A 21480-nucleotide genomic window follows, 5' to 3' on the forward strand; every position below is an offset into this window, starting at 1 on the left:
TGAAAACTAGACAGCTGTGCTATAGTAACTCCCTGTCATCTCCAGGCTGACCAGGGGCGGACTGCCATCTGGCATTTCGGGCAAATGTTAGATGGGCTGGTCCATTTCTAGCCTAGTGGGCCTGTCTTACTTGGATTTTTTAGCAAAATTATAATTATCTGGCTAATAATGGGGGCCTTAACGAATAAAATTGGCTGGTGTGGGGGCCTTGAGAAAAATATGGGCCATTGTGGGGGCTCAAGGAAATAAATTGTCCCTTGTAATAAAAATGCCAGAGACGATTTTTGGTCCCAGTCCGCCCCTGAGGCTTGTATATAGAATGACGCTGTAATGGATAGCTGCCGTTTTACGGGTTCCTGGCCAAATCTGCTATTTTGTGTATTTTTCGCTGATCTTAACTTTTTTTGTACATAATGTTTTACTTCAGTGAGTCGGCAGCATTGGATACACTGCTCACAACAGACCAGGTCCTAATCCCCAAAACTCGTCAAAGGAAAATATGGCGTAAGAGAGGCCGACGTGTGAGCACCCTGACAAAATAACCTTTAGTGAATTAATAATCCGCCTCTACCCTCCACTCTATTGTCGAACGTACAATCACTGGAGATCAATCTGGATGAGCTCTGTTCGAGACTATCCTATCAACGAGACCTGAAGAACTGTAATATGTTTCTCTGAGTCGTGGCTGAACAACAACATGGATAATATACAGTTGAAGTCGGAAGTTTACATATACTTAGGTTGGAGTCATTAAAACTCGTTTTTCAACCACTCCACAAATGTTTTGCTAACAAACTATAGTTTTGGCAAGTCGGGTAGGACATCTACTTTGGCAAGTCGGGCACGACACAAGTAATTTTTCCAACAATTGTTTACAGACAGATTATTTCACGTACAATTCACTGTATCACAATTCCAGTGGGTCAGAAGTTTACATACACTAAGTTGACTGTGCCTTTAAACAGCTTGGAAAATTCCAGAAAATTATGTAATGGCTTTAGAAACTTGACATCATTTGAGTCAATTGGAGGTGTACCTGTAGATGTATTTCAAGGCCTACCTTCAAACTCATGGGAAAATCAAAAGAAATCAGCCAAGACCTCAGAAAAAAAATTGTAGACCAAAATTGGCCAGAATTGTAGTCTGGTTCATCCTTGGGAGCAATTTTCAAATGCCTGAAGGTACCACGTTCATCTGTACAAACAATAGTACGCAAGTATAAACACCATGGCACCACGCAGCCATCATACCGATCAGGAAGGAGACGCGTTCTGTCTCCTAGAGATGAATGTACTTTGGTGCGAAAAGTGCAAATCAATCCCAGAACAACAGCAAAGGACCTTGTGAAGATGCTGGAGGAAACAGGTACAAAAGTATCTATATCCACAGTAAAACAAGTCCTTTATCGACATAACCTGAAAGGCCGCTCAGCAAGGAAGAAGCCACTGCTCCAAAACCGCCATAAAAAAAGCCAGACTACGGTTTGCAACTGCACATGGGGACAAAGATCGTACTTTTTGGAGAAATGTCCTCTGGTCTGATGAAACAAAAATAAACTGTTTGGCCATAATGACCATCGTTATTTTTGGAGGAAAAAGGGGGAGGCTTGCAAGCCGAAGAACACCATCCCAACCATGAAGCACGGGGGTGTCAGCATCATGTTGTGGGGGTGCTTTGCTGCAGGAGGGACTGGTGCACTTCACAAAATAGATGGCATCATGAGGCCGGAAAATTATGTGGATATATTGAAGCAACATCTCAATCAGTCAGGAAGTTAAAGCTTGGTTGCAAATGGGTCTTCCAAAAGGACAATGACCACAAGCATACTTCCAAAGTTGGCTCAACTTCTTTGGGATAGGGGGCAGTATTCGGAAGTTTGGATGACTCAGGTGCCCAAAGTAAACTGCCTGTTACTCAGGCCCAGAAGCTAGGATATGCATATAATTGGTACTATTGGATAGAAAACACTGAAGTTTCTAAAACTGTTAAAATAATGTCTGTGAGTATAACAGAACTGATATGGCAGGCCGAAAACTCGAGGAGGATCCATCCGGAATATATATTTTTTGAGGTGTCTGCCCATTCAAATGCTTGTTTATGGGAAAATCAAAGGAATACCTCCCAGATTGCAATTACTAGGGCTTCCACTAGATGTCAACAGTCTTTAGAAAGAGTTTCAGGCTTGTTTTTTGAAAAATGAGCTAGAATTTGTAGTTTTTCTAGGTGGCTCTCATTTTGACTGTAGTCTTTTGGCGCGCGTTGATGAGCGCACTTCATTATTTATCTCCGGTAATGAACATCTCCGTCTTAAATTTGATCGTTTATTTACATATTAGGGTACCTGAGGATTGATTAGAAACATTGCTTGACTTGTTTGGACAAAGTTTATTGGTTACTTTTGGGATTTCTTTGTATGCATTTTTGAACGAGGGGAACAGTTAGATTACTGAATCAAGCGCGCCAACTAAACTGACTTTTTTGGGATATAAAGAAGGACTTTATCGAACAAAACGACCATTTGTTATGTAGCTGGGACCCTTGGGATTGCAACCAGAGGAAGATCTTCAAAGGTAAGTGATTTATTTTATCGCTATTTCTGACTTTTGTGACGTCTCTGCTTGTTTGGAAAATGTTTTTCATGCTTTTGTACACGAGGCACTGTCCTCAGATAATCACATGGTATGCTTTCGCCATAAAGCCTTTTTGAAATCTGACAAAGCGGCTGGACTAACAAGAAGTTAAGCTTTTAAACGATGTAAGACACTTGTATTTTCATGAATGTTTAATATTACGATTTTTGTATTTTGAATTTTGCGCTCTGCAATTTCACCGGATGTTGTCGAGATGGGGCCTTTCCCAAAGAGGTTTTAAGGACAACAAAGTCAAGGTATTGGAGTGGCCATCACAAAGCCCTGACCTCAATCCTAAGACAATTTGTGGGCAGAACTGAAAAAGGGTGTGCGAGCAAGGAGGCCTACAAACCTGACTAAGTTACACCAGCTCTGTCAGGAGGAATGGGCCAAAATTCACCCAACTTATTGTGGGAAGCTTGTGGAAGGTTACCCGAAACGTTTGACCCAAGTTAGGCAATTTAAAGGCAATGCTAGCAAATACTAATTGAGTGTATGTAAACTTCTGACCCACTGGGATTGTGATTTTAGCACTAACTGCTAAACAGAAGTGGGTGTGCTTTATCCGGGTAGCTGGAAAGTAGAGCATTTCAGAAGTCTAATTCAGAAGTGACACAGGCATGGATTAGCTTTTCTGCATAATTTTTAGACAAGAAGTTTCAGATTTTTGCAATGTTACAAAGATGGAAAAAGCTGTCCTTGAAATATTCTTGATATTTTCGTCAAAAGAGAGATCAGGGTCCAGAGTAAAGTCGAGGTCCTTCAGTTTTATTTGAGACGACTATACCGTCAAGATTAATTGTCAGATCCAACAGAAGATCTCTTTGTTTCTTGAGACCTAGAACTAGCATCTCTGTTTTGTCCAAATTTAAAAGTAAAACATTTGCCACCATCCACTTCCTTATGTCTGAAACACAGGCAATTTTGGGGCTTCACCATGTTTCATCGAAATGTACAGCTGTGTATCATCCGCATAGCAGTGACGTTAACATTATATTTCCGAATGACATCACCAAGAGGTAAAATATATAGTGAAAACTTTATTCTGACTTTTCTCTCATCATTGATTACATTTACTTATTTCAGCAATTTGAGGGTTTTCTGTATAATGTTGGTTGGGCATATTATTCTGCTTTAATGTTACACCTGAATCACTATGATAAATATACTTGTTATTCTTGAGTGTATTTTTAACAAAGCTGAGATGTGTAGGAATACAGGTGAAATTAGTCATTGACACAGACATTGTGGTGCAGCAGGACGATTTGACTGCAGTGAACCAAGGAGTTGTGAGTTCAAATCCCAGGTAAGGACATATTGAATAATAGTTTCTGTATTAAAAAACATGCACAATGTAGTCAAATCTGTAAGTTGAAAACACTGTGTGTATCATAACAGATTTTTGTTTGCAGGGTATCACCTGTGAAATCTCATGTTTTTATCAGCGTGAAACTTCATGTCATATATCACATGAAGTATTCCAAAAACACACAGTTTCACATGATTTCACATGTGCAAAAGATGTGGAATTTCTGTAAGGAATCACATACTCTGCTGTTACTGTTAATTATCTATCCTGTTGCCTAGTCACTCTATTCCTAGTTATTTGTACATATCTACTTCAATTACCTCATACCCCTGCACATTGTCTAGGTACTAGTACCCCGTGTATATAGCCAAGATATCGTTACTCATTGTGTAATTATTATTACTTTTATTATTATGGGTTATACTTTTCTATTATTTCTCTATTTTCTCTCTCTCTGCATTGTTGGGAAGGGCCTGTAAGGAAGCATTTCACTGTTAGTCTACATCGGTTGTTTACGAAGCATGTGACAAATACAATTTTATTTTATTTGGACCGTTTCAAAGCTCTCTCCTGTCTGGTTCTTTTGAAGACCCAGCTCTTTCTGAGACTTTCACACCTCTGGTGTCTCTTTTAGCAGGCAGGTAAATGGACAAACAGGGCCTGTGTTTGCAGCCGCACTTGGCTGTTGACTCTGGGGCTCCGAGGTGTGACATATACCCCCACAGAGGGGATTATCTCTCTGACACCTTCACCCCACAGGCTGGGAGATCTCTCCTGTTCACACGCCTACAATGACAGGGAGTCTCTACCATCCACCTTTTCTCTCTGTCTACTCATTCCCTCAGGGCTGGGGTCAATTCCCAATTTGACCAAATGATAGCATGGTAGAATCTAGTATTTGGAAAAAGTATGTTTTATGCTTCCACAGTTTCATACAACGTGCCACAATCCTAGAATGAGGCACAGTGACTGACAAAATATGAGCAACAATAGATTTTTTATTGACAAAACTAATTAAATACTCTGAGTACTACTTACATTATTTACATTACATTCATGTTCAATTATGATACAACATACAAAGTATAAAGACAACATACAGCAATATGTATTTTACTATCTGCTAAGCTTTAGGCTACTTTCTTATGTATAAAGCAGTATTATTGTCTGTATCCTATATGAGCTAAGAGCTGAATCCCAATCTAAGAAACGTGCACATAACTCATACTTCCCTCGAATTTCCCTCAAATTTCCCTTTGACATCAGTTCGTCATTTATGGGATGGTTTGGGTTACTGCACGCACCTGACGTTTGGATGTGCGTGAAGATCTTAAAGTAGAAATGTGATTCTTGCATCTTGGATGTGTGTGTGTCCATCATTCAAAGTCACAGCCCAGCAGTTCTATCCTGAGCGTGATGGATGTCTTCCAGCTCTGAGGTATGACTCTGATAAAGCGAGAGAAGATTGGAGGATATATGTAGTTCTTCACATGGCCATTGTTATCCGTGTTGCCGGGGAAAGTCTGCCGGGAGAGTGGAAGACAGCATGTCAGTATTTTGAAATCTTCATGTAATAATATTATCAGATTAATACTTATTAGCGATAGCTTGGATAGAGAATTAACAGCAGGACTGTAAAATAACCCTTAATACCATCGCTTAATACCATCGCATTACCCTTTTGCCTGACAATCCTACCTTTGACATGTTGTCATCATCGTCAGTGTACTTCATCCAGTGTAGTCCATCATCGCTGTACTCCAGAGTGTAGCAGATGACGTACATCTCCGTGCCCAGGGACTTGGCCCCCTGCGTTATGATACCTGTGATCTTCTTTACCTGGGCCAGCTCCACCTGCAGCCACTGGTTTATGTTGTTATTCTGGGGGGAGACAGGGGGGGACAGAGGGATGACTGACCTGGAATGGTGAGTGTGCCCACATTAGTTTGTACATACAGGTATATGTGTGTGTGTGTGTGTGTGTGTGTGTGTGTGTGTGTGTGTGTGTGTGTGTGTTGTGTGTTGTGTGTTGTGTGTGTGTGTGTGTGTGTGTGTGTGTGTGTGTGTGTGTGTGTGTGTGTGTGTGTGTGTGCGTACACATGTGCCTACATGGACCTGTGTGTGTTATCGTACCTTGGCCTGCCATGCGTTGATGGTGCCCTGTGTGTTGAGTCGTGCCAGTGAGGCTTGCCAGGAACCAGAGTACCAGCTGGAGGCTGTAGAGCTGGCAGTGATACGATGGTCCTCTATCCGACTGCTCTCCATACCCAGGGGCACTGAGCAACCTGATGGAGGGAATTAGAATACATTCACTTTATTGCTCGTTTATTGGGAAATATTTGTGCTCAAACATAGGCTTGGATACTAACATCACATTAAACAGTAGGAATGCTACCCATCATCATTATCATCATCATTATCATCGTCATCATCATCAACAACAACAACATCATCATCATCGCTCACCGTCCAGCTCACAGCCGTAGTACTCCATGCGGACCATGGGCGAGTTGTGGGAGTGGAGAGGGTGAAGTCTGATAAACCGACAAATCAGGGGAGGGAAGAGGGTGTTGACCTTCACCTGATGAGCTTCCTGGTTACCAGTGAACGTCTGGAGAATGGAAGAAAAACATTTGGATTAAAAACATATATCGTCATATGTACTGTATCTCTGTATATTTAGCAGTCATAGCAATGATCAAATTCAAAAGTATCTATCAAAAGTATAATTTCAGATGACCAGAAGTATCTCTGATTTTTGAAAATGTAAATATAACGCAGTACATATAACTAGAATACCAGCAATGTTAGAATGTAAATACATAATCCCGTTACATGTATTCCATTGCTCTCCAACCATGCTGTTCTACAGATGTACTCCTCACCATCCTGAACTCGTTGCTGTCTCCCTTGTAGTAGATCCACTTCCTCTTGTCCGTGCTGTAGGATATGGTGTAGTTGACCATGTAGTGGGAGGAGAACATCTGCTTGGCGCCCTGTGTCGCTACCTGACTGATCACCACGGGCCTCTGAAAGTCTACCTACAGGTCAATGGTCACAGTAGGCATCACTACAGGTGTCATCAAATAGGTATCACCACCCAGGCTTAAGTTGAGACACATAAACCTCACCTACCAAGTTTACAGGGTCAGGAAATACTCAGGACCCAAGGCAAGACAGTCATGTGACCCCACATCACCAGAGTATATCCCCACAAAGACGCTGTAATGATATGATTATGCTGCCACCTGTAGGAAACTTTGAGGAATACATGCTCACTGCTCACCAGCTACATAATATTGCAGACACCACATGTATTCCCTGAGAGGTGAGGTTATGTACCTGTATCCAGCTGCCTGCCTTGTCTGTACTCCATGCATTGTATTTGCCTTGGTTGTTCAGTCTGGCCAGATGGGGCTCCCAGTAGCCTGCATAAGGAGAAATAAGTTAGTTAGAGGGTGAAACCAGCGGAGGCTGATGGGAGGAACTATAGGAAGATGGGCTCATTGTAATGTCTGGAATGGAATTAATGGAAGGGAGTGGTGTGGTTTCCATATCTTTGATGTGTTTGATACCGTTCCATTTATTCCATTCCAGCCATTACAATGAGGCCGTCCTCCTATAGCTCCTCCCACCAGCATCCTCTGGGTAAAACACTGCAACTGTTAAAGTCTCATTTTCACCTCATGTAGGTGGAATGTTATTCATATTTTTCATAATTTCATCATTAATAAACATAAAATAAAACACAGAAAATCCGGTGTTTCTGTGTCAAACGGTTTTGTTACATATCAGGCTTCTGTGATGTATGTCAAGTGTAATATTGAGATGCAAACTCAAAATGTTATACATTTCAACTCCATATCTGACATGGTACAGGTGTCTTCTTCGTTTTGAAGTCCATAACCATGTGTGTGAGGTGTTCACTTTTGTTTCAAAGTAGATTTGTTTAAGACTACTAAGTGTGACCCTGATTTAGCCCATTTACTAAACAAAAGGCACATCTCAATAGGTGGTCCAGGTATGTCATGGCAGAAGTGGGGGATGGGCAATTCCTCTTTTGTTATCTATTGTTCCTCAAGCAAGCGGGGAGGCTGATGATGTCATGGATTCAGACCAATTCCTTGAAGTGTCTATCCTTTATCCTTTAGTGTGTATACTTTACTGTATTCATACTTGGAATGTTGCTTTTTCAACAGTAAAAGTAAAAACATCACTGAAGGACATCTAACTTGGAAGGCTAGATGTCAGTTGGTAGTATTATTTCTGATTAAGCACCCAACATCTAGAGGGTGGAGGGATACAGAGTGGAGGTATGCAGAGGGATACTGAGTGTAAGGATACCTCTTTTGTCGTTCGCTGTGATCTGGTTGTCTTTGACGCTCCCAGAAATCAGACCCAGTGGATGGTAACACTCTGAAAAACACAAATAGATTTTATTATGGGACTGATTCTTTGGGATAATGACTGTTGATATGACTTGGCTTGAGTCAATTCACTCAATAAGCATTGACACTAGCAGTAAAAACGACTCTCTAGGAGTTGAGATGGACATCACACCTTTGCTGTTACATGTGGCATTGAGAAATTGGTTCTATTAGCATAAGTGCTTTTGAGTGGGTCGTACTATTATCTAGAACCAGGAAGAGGGTCTGCATCCCTCTCTGTTGGGAGAGTCCAACCTCTGACTCCAGCTGCCACAGCCCCGGCTTGGATGGCAACATCTCCAGAGTTGCAAAGCCCCCTGGGAAACAAAACCAGAGCAGGTTAGTAGTGTTGAGGAAAACTCTTTCCAAGGATCAGGTAGGGATAATTGTCCAGTTAATAAGAGTTTATTCAAGCAATTGCAGACGAGATCACACTCGGAGAGGAACTCAAAGGATACAGAGTCACACAGTCATTATATACTTCTTCTACACAAAGAGCTGCTTGCCTCTCCGAGGGGGAGGAGAGAGATAGCAGGACTTGGCTCCACTTCTTTCAAGCATTGTACAAACAAGAACAGGTTCTAATCACTTCTCACAGCCTACGCTAAGTTAAACAACGGTGTTTTCCCACTCAAATATTTACAGTACATATAATACCTTTCAACTCAAGCATTTACATAGCATTAGAACCATTTTGCCCTAACAGTAGCGATGTGTCACATAAATGTGACAAAACATGTCATCTATCCATCCAGTAAAGTTCTCACCAGGCAGCAGTGGGTAGACAGCCTGGGTGTGGTCCCTGGTCTGTTTGTGGATGAAGGTCTGGCCGTGGAAGTGAACACTGTGGAGGTCTCTGGGAGATCCCATGTTGAAGAGGTGCCAGCGGACCGTCTGGTTAGTGTACATCCTCAGACCCTTCAGACTGAATATGATTCCGTTGATGGCTGCCCCCCCCAACATACACACAACCCCCCAAAAATTAACGATTAAACAATCTCTGTTTTGTAAATTTGTCTCTGTTGTTCATTACTCATATCATGATTTTACAACCAAAAATCCCAAATCAAGACTCGATCCAGGAGGGACCAGCCATGACTCACTAGTCAGTTATCCTACGATTAGTTAACTAATGGTGTTAGATTAGAAGGTGCCTACCGCTGAACTTGAGGTTATCGCTGAAGTCATGGTCCATCACCCTGGCTCGTTTGTTCTTCCTCTCCATTATCTCATGGTTCTTCTCGTAGTACCAGCTCTTGGACTCATCGAAGGTCATAAAGAGGAGCATGAACTCCCTCATGTCCACTGCCTTCGTGCTCAGAGTGCCCTTACGACACACCAGCAATGGCCCAATCAGACCAGAGTTTATATCTTTCTCCTGGATGAGACGAGAGAAAACAAACAATCAAACGCTAGATTATTGGAATATCCCTCAACAGATCACAAAGACACACCAGGTTAGTGTAGGAGGTGCTTCAGAGGACAAGACATCACACGTCAACACAGAGTTATCACATGAAATACCTCAGAAGCACAAAAGGGACTATACATAGAAAATAGTGATGTTGTATCAGCTACGTTAATTAACTAAACCATCAGAAGGTAAGTGTTTACTCACAGGGTTAACCCCAGAGTAGTAGGCCCAGGTGCGACAGTCAGAGTCGTCTCCGGTGGGTCCGACATTGGCGTTGACCTTCCAGAGGTATGTGTATGTGGTGTTGGGCTGGACCTCGTTGTCATACTTGTACCAGTACTTGGACTCGTCATCGTAGGACAACCCCTCTGTCTGCTTGGTGTAGGAAACCCCATTGGCGTGCAAGGAGTACGGGCGGCTAGCCAGGTTCCTGAAAAATACCTACAGACCAAGGACACACATTTCATTTCCTGAAAAATACCGTGATACCTACAGACCAGGAACATCAGTTTGATTACATGGTCCATTATTCATGATCATGGGCACAACTCACCTACAGTAGATTCATGCAAAAATGAGCAAAAGGTAGCCCTCAGGGTTTCCTGTCTTACCATTATGGCCTGTCCAACCTCTGCCTTGATGACTGGCCCCAGGATGCCCAGGTGTTCGTCCATCTCCCCCCGGATGTCTGGCGTGCTGAATGTGCTGTCCAGGTAACCTCGGAACACTACCTTGGAGAATCTTGTGGACCTGTCGGTTTTCTGTGCCTTATCCATCCTCCTGTTGTGGAGAGACAAAAGACAAAGGTTTTATTGAACAAAAAAGAAGGTATGCATAATTCCAGTCAGAAAAATATCATTTGAGCACATAGAACAATAAACAAGGGAGATTACATTTTCCCAATACATCCCACACCTCAGCCCCATCCACTATTTTATCCTTACTTCTGTCCATAGCCCCCGTAGTCCCACTGCACCTCCTCCGCAGTAATAAAGTATGTCCTCACGTTATCTCCCGCCATTTTGAGGAAATATTTTGCATTCTCATCCAGAGTTAGGTCATGCATGTCCTCCTTCTCTTTGTATGGGTCAATGTAGTCGACGTACTCATACTCCTCTGCAGCACTAACCGCTGCCATGTCTAGGACAGCATCCGGGTCATCACCGCCCTCACTCTGGACATAAATATCATAGTCGCTGAAGTCAGGTCGTGGCACGCCAATCACAATGGCTTTGTTTGAGAAGTCCTCCTCGCTGGAAATGGGTCGGGTCCCTCTGGGGGTTTGACCGGTGATAGGAGGGGGTTTGAAACCCCTGGGGGAGAAACTGCGGCCTCTCGGAGGCTGGGGTTTGTACTCCTTCTTCTTCTTGGTTTTCATGGCATAGCCTTTACGGGGTCTTTGTCTCCGGTGGACGACCTTGATGTTGGGTTTCCGCATTTCCGGAGTTGGGCTTGGTTCCAGCGTATTTGGCGGCTCTGGGAGCTCGTTTCCAATATATTTCGTCATGTGATCTGGCATCTCCATTGGGACCATCTCGTGTGTCCCCTCATAGCCCCAGTGCTCCCCCTGCAGGTCAACGGAGATGGTGCGGATGACCTCACTCCTGTTGTTTCTCAGGTAGATTACCACTTCCTCCTTAGAGCTCTCGGAACTCTGGGATAGAATCTCCTCCGAGCTGCTGTCTGGCTGCTGATTGGTTGACAGTGACAGATTTGCCGCAGCAGGATTAGCGTCAGTAGTCTCATTAGAGAATTCTGAGCTTTCTGAGGACAACTCTACAACGGCATCCGGCACAGCGGTGTTCTTTTTACTCTCAGAACTAGTCTCCTCTGATGAATTCCAGTGGTTCAAACCAGAAGTGTTTGCTGTGCCATTTTGTTTTGGCACTATGTCAGAGAATGTTTCAATGTCTGATGGTTGTTTGCCATTTTGTGGCACCACACTGCTGAAGTTGCCAGGTGTGGACGTGGCGTCAGAGAAATAGGTACCATTTCCTTGCTCAGTGGTGGTGTTGGTGTCCAATGAACCGTTCACGGTTATGTTACCACTATCCTCAGTTTCAAGGTCAAAGTTGGTCATGTTGTGTTCTTCCACCAAGGTAAAAATTAACTCTGCAACTTCAGCACTCACCACACTCTCTGATTGGTTGGTTATATTCTGAGATGAATTTGAAGCTGTACCGTTTTCATTGGATGAAACAGTTGTAGACTCTCTTCCCAGGAGTACAATATCGTTGGCGCCAATCCCCTTGTTCTCTTCTGTAGTGTTGGAAGAGGGGTCGGGAAGAGGCACAGAGTAAGAGAAGACATCGCCTCGAGTAATCCTTCCCTCCAACTCTTCCACTAATGCTTCAACTTTTGAGGTGCTATTCACAGTGGCCCAATCACCTCTGATCTGCATCACTCTCTCACTCTCAGCCTTTGAGCTATTGTTGAACGGACCTGGTGAGGCTTTGGTTGCTGTAACTTCTGTACTATTGGTACTTACTGAAGTGATGTTGCTGTCTACAAATGATAAACTGTTGTTATTAACTGTTATGTTCTTTGATTCAGTCTCAGCCATTGAGGAGCTGTTAAGATTTGAGTCTAACTGATCTGTAGTAAAGTTCAGCGCTTCTGTTACATTCTCAATTATGCTCTTGTTCAACAAAGCCTTTGTCGTAAAGTTGCCTCCGTCAATCGTCTCCCTCTCGACCAATGACGTGTTTGTAGGTGCATCATAAGAGGATGAGGTGTGGTTTGCATTCGCGTCTCCGTCGGGATCAGGCACATCAACGCTATCGTAGTCGTACATAGAGAGATCCAACATCTCCACGTCCGTCTCATTCGTCTTTTTCTTGATTGACCTAAGATCCAGAAAATCAGCCCAGCCTGCTGTATAATCATCAATCTCCACCTTATTCTTTTTCTCTTTCACCTCATCCTTCTTCTCCTTATCTTTCGCCTCGTTAATATCCATGGGTTTCCAGATGGAGAAGTCAGCGCTGACCTTCGGATCCGTCTTTGTCTCCGTCATTGTCTCGTCTTCGTACTCATAGACGAAGTCTCGGAAGCACTCCACGTCTCTGAACTTCACACGCATTCCCTTGGTGGTCTCATGGGAGTTCATGGAAGCCAGCAGCCAAACACCTAACAAAAGAACAGACCCTATTTAGTCTTTGAATCGTAACAAAAGGAAACATTTTACATCATCTTAATCCTGTATTGTGCCTGCTGTAGAGTTGACGGTTGAAGACCCAAATGCATTTTCCACCACTAACCTATCTATTGTATCTTGTAGAACTAAGGGTTAGAGGTTTGGGAGTTGAGTGTGTGGAGTGTATGACCAGTTAACTCATTAACCGCTGACTCACCAATGTTATCCATGTTCATGGTGATGGTCTCTCCAGTCATGGGGAACAGGCTGAGGAAGTCCTCAGTCTGATCGTTCAAGTCGAAAGTGTGACCGTAGAAGGTTGCAGTCTGGATGTAGTCCTGCTCTCCAACACTGGACACGTGCCACGTCACAATCTCACCATTGCAGAAGCCCAGCAGCTGACCACTCTCAAACACGTAACCGTTAATCGCTGGGGGAGGAAATGATACCATTTAAGTCAATAAAGGAAGTGGTCAAATTTTTGGAAAAGTATTATTCTGAATATGAAGCAGAATATGAACAGTTTTTGACAGTGATAGGCAGTTGATTTTTATGAATGTGATTCTTCTATGTGGAGTGCATTCTAGATAGGAGGAAAGATTTAGTATATGATACACTTTCTCAATTTCAATAATCTTCTGGCTGTACCAGACCATTCCTGTCTCTAAAATGTATGAATTGTAGTGATGAAGGGGAGCGATACTCACTATGCATAACGTTTGATTTATAAAACTCTGGGTCTTCTTTCTTGACCTTTGCTGGTTCACTGTACGATGCAATGTTGTCATCTAGATACCAGCTCTTATTCTCATCAAAAACAGTAAACATGGCGTGCTGTTCTTTGTCTGATTTCAGCTGCAGAGACAAAGCTTCATTTAACACTGTACATCCAAAATCTGTAAAAGTACATTGTATTAAATTATGTTCTGGCATTAGTAGAGAAGAGAGGCCAGTTGCAGTACCTATGTAGTAGTAGTAAAATGTTATAGTAGTGCAGTAGTAGTAATGAAGTAGCAGTAGTATAGTACCTGCATGTTCCTTAGAAGTAATGTATTAGTAATTGAGTATAAGTTGTATCAGTGTAGTACCTGCACATTCCGCTTGTTGAGGGACTGGCTCTTGCAGATGAGCAGAGGCCCAACTAGGCCTGAGGCGATGTCTCGGGGTGTGTTCACTGCACTGTGGTACATACGGGTCAGGCATTGCGAGTCGCCTGCCAAAGGTTCATCCTCTTCGATCACCTGCCACACATAGGTATGCGTCTCGCCAGGCTGAACCCCATGGGTCTGGTTACCTCCTGCTGGGTAGTTGGCCCCCTCTGCTACTTTGTCGATGGTCAGTCCGTGTGGGTAGATGCTGTACGGCCGTGTGGCCATGTTCTTAAAGACAATCTGTGAATGTGGGGAAAAGATGCTTGAGAAGGCACTGGCAAAAGACAATTGTGGACACACAGTTTAGTGTTCCTGCATGGAGAAGAAGGTAGAATACACATCTTAACAACTTAAGAATTGGGCACATGAAAAAAGTGGGCATTTGAAAATAGAACATTTGTATCTCACCTTGATGACATCATGGATCTGCGCCCTGATGACAGGGCCAAGGATGCCCACCTCTATCTTCCTCTGTTTGTTTTCGGCCCTCTCAGTGAACGTGGCATCTTTGTACTGCGTGTACACTGCCTTCTTATACTTCTGGCCTATACGCTCTGGGCTTCGCTTCAGATACTTGAACTTGAAGTCACTGAAAGAAACATGGAGAGAAAAGGATGTGATGTCACAGGAAGTCAGGTCACACTGAGACTAGTCAACAGATTAATGGAGAATGTCAAAGTGGCGATCATGTCACAAATACAACGATGGTATTATCTATTACTGTATTAAGCTGAATTTCTTCCCAATTCTAAATTGGCTGAATTTAGTTTAGATAGATAAATAATTGTGGGCTAAAGTAAAGCGAAATGAGTAAGTCAATAAATATCTGTAAAGCTGTTTACCTGTCAATGTATTCTGGCATGTTTGGTGCGTAGTCCCAGACAACCTCCTCAGCTGCGATATAATAGGTCCACTCCTGGCTCTCTCGTTTCTGCTTGATGGTCAGCTTACGTTTGGGAGGGTTAAAGCCCTCGCAGCTCCTCACTTCTACAAAGCCATGCATACCAGCTACAACAGCAGAGAAGTTAGTTTGTTCAGGAGGGTCATGTTGATTTAACATGTTGGGAATAGAACATTACACATTCAATCAATCAAACTTGATTCAAAGTGCATTTCAAAATGTCAATACACTACAATACATCTGAATAAACTTCAATCTACTCTGTGGCCCATCACAGTAAATCTCACACCACACATATTCTCAGAACCCATATGCAAATATAATACTGGCTACACACTTAGAAAAATAGGTTCTATCTAGAACCTAAAATGGTTCTTCGGCTGAACCCTTTAAAATAAAAATGTTTTGTTTCCAGATAGAACTCTTTTCGGTTCTATGTAAAATCCTTTCCACAAAGGGTTCTACATGGATCCCAAAAGAGTTCTACCTGGAATCAAAAAGGGTTATTCTATGGGGACAGCCAAAGAACTGTTTTGGCACCCTTTTTTCTAAGAGTGTAGCTCGGTTATATGAATGTCATCAAGCCATTGACACGTACCCTCCAGGTGCTTGCTGGTGTGTGAGGAGAGGAGCCAGCGGCCCGTGTTGACGGCGGTCATGTTGGCGCTGGTGGCAGTGCCAGCGATCAGGCCCACCGAGGAGACCCGATGGTCAGCCTGCTGCAGGACCTGCCCGTTGATGTGCACCGAGAACAGCTCAGGCTCTGAACTCATGCCCACCAGGTGCAGGCTGACAGGGGTGTGGGCGCAGACAGTCAGACCTGGGGGGAAGGGAGGGACAGGAGGAGGAGATGGAGAGAAGACAGGGAGGGGGACAGACTTGAGGAAGGAATGAGCCCACTACACGCCCTATACCCATAGAATCTGAGAAAGGATTAGGTGGAAGCAATAGTTCCAAGCAATAACCAGCTGGGATGGAACAACTAAAGCAGACAACCTAAACGACTTAAAGCACAACAACCATTATCTGTAGATATCAGCAGAACTGAGAGTGATGAGAGAGGATCTGACTGACTGACCTGGCACTGATCCGTTGGTGTATCCATTGATTGTGTGTTTGATGTGGCTTTGAGTGGCAGTGGCACTGTCCATCTTTGGCTTATAGCAGCTCTTACTCTCATCCAACACTCCCATGAGGAAGACGTATTCCTGGTGGAACAACACCTGTTCTCCAGACACGTCAAGACTACCTGGAGGGAGGTACAGAGGGTGGTTCAGTTGATTTCTTTCTGGTTACTTACTGACATGGTTGTTTTGGTACTTATGGCACTGTGTCAGGAATAGGCCTCATACATTTCACATTTACATTTACATACCTGCTTTACAGATGAGCAGGGTGCCGATCAGTCCTGAGTTGTAGTCCTTGACAATGTCAAAGTGGGAGAGGTAGGTGTAGGTGAGACAGGAGGGGTCTGCGGCCCGGGGGACAACGTCTGATGTCACCTCCCAGTAGTATGTGTGTTCACCTCCAGGGGGCACCGCATCATCTTCCTTCTCAAATTGAGACGTGTTGTCAAAGTACAGGGAGCCTAAAGGGAGACATGTTTGGTTCATAATAATAAAATAAAGCAGAATGAGAAAGAACTTAATTGCCATTTAATGATCAGAATTTGTCTTGATGTTGTACAAGGTTAAAACTTGGTCACCTGGCCTGATTCACCTATACTCTAAATAAACGTACAATTTACAGTGACCCCAGTTAACATTTAACAAATGACTAATCTCCAAAATATGCAAACCATCTTCATAAAATGTTTTAGAATCTAGGACAATCTGGTGAATTTAAGAGGTCTATTTACTCCCACTTGTTACAATATTACATAACCTTGCAATGGCACAATTAATTTTGAGTTAAGAATGAATTAAAGAGTAATAATACTGTGCATTTACAAAACTCATCTCTCAACCCCCCCAGGGCTTTATTAGAGGAAATCATGGATTTCCACAGGTTTTAGAGAGTATCCTTTGGACTTTAGTACTGGCTTGTATGTTAATCTGTCTGTCCTGGTTAATATTAATGAAAAGGCCAAACACAGCTGCTTGTGTTGCACAACATGTGTACTTAACTGAATGAATAACATTCAAAATGCCCTAAGTCCCCTTCTCCAACCACATCAATGACTGTCTAGGCCACAGGATGGGTGAATCTGTCTGGGATAGAATACCTCACTGTTTCCACATAGTTACCACAGTCATGATGACAACAACCATGGCTAGCCTTGTAAATTGTTGGACATTCCGACAGATTTTAATAAATGATATCTGTAGAATTCTGGACGAGAACACTTTGTGGGAATACCTGTCAAAAAAATCCCAATTCAAAAGTAACCACCAATGAGCTCTGATAGGGCAGTTAATACAGACGACATCATTGGTTTGTACCCACCCTCTGACTGCTTCCCGTAAGCGATCCCGTGGGCATGGAGGGTGTAAGGGCAATCCGCCATGTTCTTGAACATGACCACAATGGTCTCTCCCTCTTGACCACGGATGGTGGGCCCAAGGAGCCCTGCAAAACACAACAAAAACATATTGGTTAAGAGGGATGTTCTTGCTGCTAATTTAGTTACTTTTCATACTTTGATCTAGTTTCAAAGTATGAAAAGTTACTTTTGAAAACGAAGTTTTCATGAAATTGGATGAAACCAGATCAAACTATGATGAGCAAAGTATGAAAAATGACTGTTGCTTCTAAACTGATTAAGTTTGACGATAAAGTTACTGGTCCCATCCCCCATGTCAAACACTTGGATTCATTATTAGGGTAACATCACCCTAACGCTCATTTTAATACACCTATGGTAACATGATATTCTCTTACCTAATTTAAATAAGTATCACCTTGTAACCAACATCAGAGATAGCGTCTTAGCGTCTTTGCAGAGGGGAGTGGTTTATATAGTTCTATAGCTACCCTACTGGTGTCAAAATTTGACTGTAGGGTGTCAGCAAAAGTTTACCATATTCATCTATGGCAAAGATACTTATATGTTTCCCCTTTCATCTGTGTCTGGTGTTTGCTAGTTACTGGCTAGCTAGGTCTTCAGCCAGCATGGAACAAAAGAGGGGGGTTCATTCAAAACGCTGACGCAGTTGTCAAGTCAACACATCCGTCAGTGCTTCTGTGAACCGCATCACAAGAGACATGCCAAATGGGAGATGTTTGAGTTGCTTTGTGCATCACCAAATTTACATGATGATTTTACTGCAACACCACTTACTGCATCCAAGTTGCTTGACATAGGTGTCTCATAGAGCTCATGAATATAAGCTCCCTGCCCACTCAGCCAGTCTTTTGAACTTCCTGGTAGTTAGCCATTGAAGAAAAAGTACTATCCAAACCAATATTATTGGTGATATTTTAGTCACTCAAAATTCTGTTTTACTTGGGAATCAGAATGACTGTTCGGGACCTTTAAAAGCCTACACATTAGTGGTGGTGGACTCAATATCATCCCATACAATGCAAAGCACTTTGTGACTAAAGGCGCTATAGCACACAGCAAATTGGCCAGTGTTTATTTTTCAGTATAACATTTCTAGTCTTTATTCAAAAGTTACATTCGCACTCTAAGAGTGACATTAACACTCAGCGTTGGTGTTAATAACCATAGTTATTGTTTTATACTGTGGAGATTAAAACAGTCCCATCAAAACCACACCTAGCATTATTATATTTCCCAGCATGCTACTGCAGCTATTTGTTTTTAGGATTGTTTTTAATATCTGTGCTTTTGCATGTACAGTACCAGTAAAATGTTTGTACACACTTAGTCATTCAAGGGTTTTTCTTTATTTTTACTATTTTCTACATAGTAGAATAATAGTGAAGACATCAAAACTATGAAATAACTGATATGGAATCATGTAGTAACCAAAAAAGTGTTAAACAAATCAAAATAGATTCTTCAAAGTAGCCACCCTTTGCCTTGATGACAGTGTTGCACACCCTTTGTATTATTTTCCAACAGTCTTGAAGGAGTTCCCACATATGCTTTTCCATAAATTTGAACAAGTCACACCGTTTAATTTAAATGCATTTCAGGTGACTACCTCATGAAGCTGTTGAGAGACTGCCAAGAGTGTGCAAAGCTGTCATCAAGGCAAAGAGTGGCTACTTTGAAGAATCTCAAATATAAAATATATTTGAATTTTTTTAACACTTTTTTGGTTACTACATGATTCCACATGTGTTATTTCATAGTTTTGATGTATTCACTATTATTCTACAATGTCAAAAATAGTAAAAAATAAAGAACAACCCTGGAATGAATAGGTGTGTCCAAAGTTTTGACTGGTACTGTACGTTGATTGATTGCTTAATCTTATGCTACACAAAGATAAATAAAATAAATGTTTCTAAACTAATCCAATCAGTTAGATGTATTGCACCTGTTACTGAAATGATTGTTCCACTATAAATGGTTTAAGTAGTGTTTTTCATGAAGTGTCCTAATCCTGAAAGTCGTTCTGAATGCAAGTTGCAGGTGAATAAAAATTCCAACCATTGGATATCTTAACTCTGGCTGGATTCCTATAGGTATTACATATCACTTTACAAGCCAGCATAATGTGACTTGCAGGCCTGCTGTGGCTTGTAAACCAGAAGTTCATAACACCACTAAGCCAATAAATAAGTGCTTATGATATATGTAATGTATTGTTATAGTTTAATTTTAATGATGACGCTTATCCAGGAAATCACTTGGTGAAAACTACAGGCCTTTAGTAGGAAATAATTCAACAACCATGTCTCTGTCACTAACAAATACTGTCATGGGTGTTAACTCTACAATTTACTCAAAAAGAAAAGGAACCCTGGGAAATATGCAAATTAGACTTTACACCATACAGTGTTAAAACAACAGCCAAAAATGATTTACTGTAAAACTGCAGGTGTTCATTTCTTACACTGAGAAAGTGTAACAGAGTCAGCACTTAGCAAAGGGAGTCCATTTTACGCCAAATCAAGTGTTATGTTTTACACTGTAGGTGTTGCGTATTACGCTACAGTAGAGCTAAGCAAACACCAGAATCGAGTTCCTTTGAAAACTTTAAAAGTGAAATGGGGAACACGGCAACAGAGTTAAATTATTAAAACTTTCTAAATTATTATTTTAATACAAGTTCAGTTCACTGACAATAGTGTACATTTGACACTTTCAGAGTTAAATTCACACCATTGATTTTGCTGTGCAAAATTCAATTCATTATTCAACATGATACATTGTCATTGGGTCAGAAAAGAAGATGGAGTAGAAGGTCCAATGAAAATATAATGTTCTCTTTATTCCAACCACTCTGAAAGACACACATACAGTACATGAGGGAACTTGAGGTGGGGTTGTGACTGTATGAGGAAACAGTAACATTCACTAATGAAAGACAGTCTGTATGTGGGATAGCCCAGACTCATACACATAATTTACCCAACAACGGTGAAAACGCCAAAGCATAAACAGAATTTACCTAGCCAGGAAGGATGGGTCTTGGCCTGCTTGAATCCCTTGTCATACTCCCTGTACACCACTTTCCTATAGGAGGGGCCAGACCTAGACAACAATGGAAAAACACAAACAGTGAATGAACAGAAAAGGACCCAATATGAAACATACAGTGGATGATATAGAAAGACAAATTCAACACATAATTCAGTAACGTAAATACATAATTATCATGTACATCCTTTTATATCCCCCAGTCTAGGGTCACATCATAAAGGTGATAATAATCAAGAACTTGACTGGAGATTGTAAATGTATTGACTATACGTTAAAACATAAAACATAATTATTAAAGCCTAACTTTTTCTAATGAGGACAATATTGCCTTCTAACCAGACTGTAATCGTCACATTTGTGATAGAGATACTTGACATATACACAATGATATAAAGAAAGAACAGCAAGGTTTCATTTTGTCCCATGTTCCATTCAATGGAACACAAGTGAGAGAGCACTGTGGTGCTACCATGACCTATCCACCAGATCAAACAATTACACGATACACCCTCCAAGAAGACAAGAGCCAAATCAACTCAGTAAATCTGTAATGTAGTCAACAGCATATGCCAAACACTTGAATTAACACTGCTCTTAGCGAGGTCAAAGAGATTCAACTTCACATGCAGGACCCAACACAAAGACAAAAGGTCACAGAAAAAAAGGAATATAGTAAATCTCATATAAAGCTATTAACTAGTTTTTAGTTTTACCTGTGTGGTCCATTAGCTGTGTAGTCCCAGTCTATGTTCACAGCAGCAATATAGTAGTATCTCTTTCTGTCTGAGTGCTGCTCTGCTGTAGTGTGGGACAGTAGAACCGAGAAGAGCACCAGGAGAGGCAGGAGACGGTGAGTCCATTTCCAGGAATGAAGCCTCATATCTGGGGTTGGAACTCCAGGTGTGGACAGTCTGTCTGTTCTGGATGACAGGAAACTGTTATCTGACAAGAA

General features: G+C 42.0%; 1 protein-coding gene across 1 annotated transcript; it reads right to left on the reverse strand.

Annotated features, from left to right (window-relative positions):
• Positions 1–4917: 4917 nt before the first annotated feature.
• On the reverse strand, positions 4918–21480 carry LOC139538603 (coagulation factor V-like). The gene is made up of 24 exons (XM_071340828.1): positions 21242–21480; positions 20497–20579; positions 17414–17536; positions 16344–16556; positions 16047–16217; positions 15567–15788; positions 14910–15075; positions 14476–14656; positions 14005–14307; positions 13624–13771; positions 13134–13346; positions 10725–12909; positions 10392–10560; positions 9985–10221; positions 9525–9744; positions 9134–9313; positions 8567–8683; positions 8284–8355; positions 7282–7367; positions 6825–6980; positions 6406–6550; positions 6073–6224; positions 5638–5820; positions 4918–5462 (listed from the first exon to the last, which is right to left on the reverse strand). Exons 1-24 carry the CDS (start codon positions 21406–21408, stop codon positions 5316–5318), a joined length of 6039 nt encoding a protein of 2012 aa, XP_071196929.1. The 5' UTR covers positions 21409–21480; the 3' UTR covers positions 4918–5315.

This window comes from Salvelinus alpinus, chromosome 14 (assembly GCF_045679555.1).
Source record: "Salvelinus alpinus chromosome 14, SLU_Salpinus.1, whole genome shotgun sequence".
Lineage (NCBI taxonomy): Eukaryota > Metazoa > Chordata > Actinopteri > Salmoniformes > Salmonidae > Salvelinus > Salvelinus alpinus.

What these genes read in the sequence shown, in the direction of transcription:
- LOC139538603 (XM_071340828.1), bottom strand. Translation starts at nt 21,408, where the DNA reads ATGAGGCTTCATTCCTGGAAATGGACTCACCGTCTCCTGCCTCTCCTG. An exon ending in TGTCTACCCACTGCTGCCTG is followed by an intron (nt 8,684 to 9,133) that starts GTGAGAACTTTA and finishes TTTGTTTCCCAG; the next exon opens with GGGGCTTTGCAACTCTGGAG. An exon ending in AGGCAGGCAGCTGGATACAG is followed by an intron (nt 6,981 to 7,281) that starts GTACATAACCTC and finishes ATTGACCTGTAG; the next exon opens with GTAGACTTTCAGAGGCCCGT.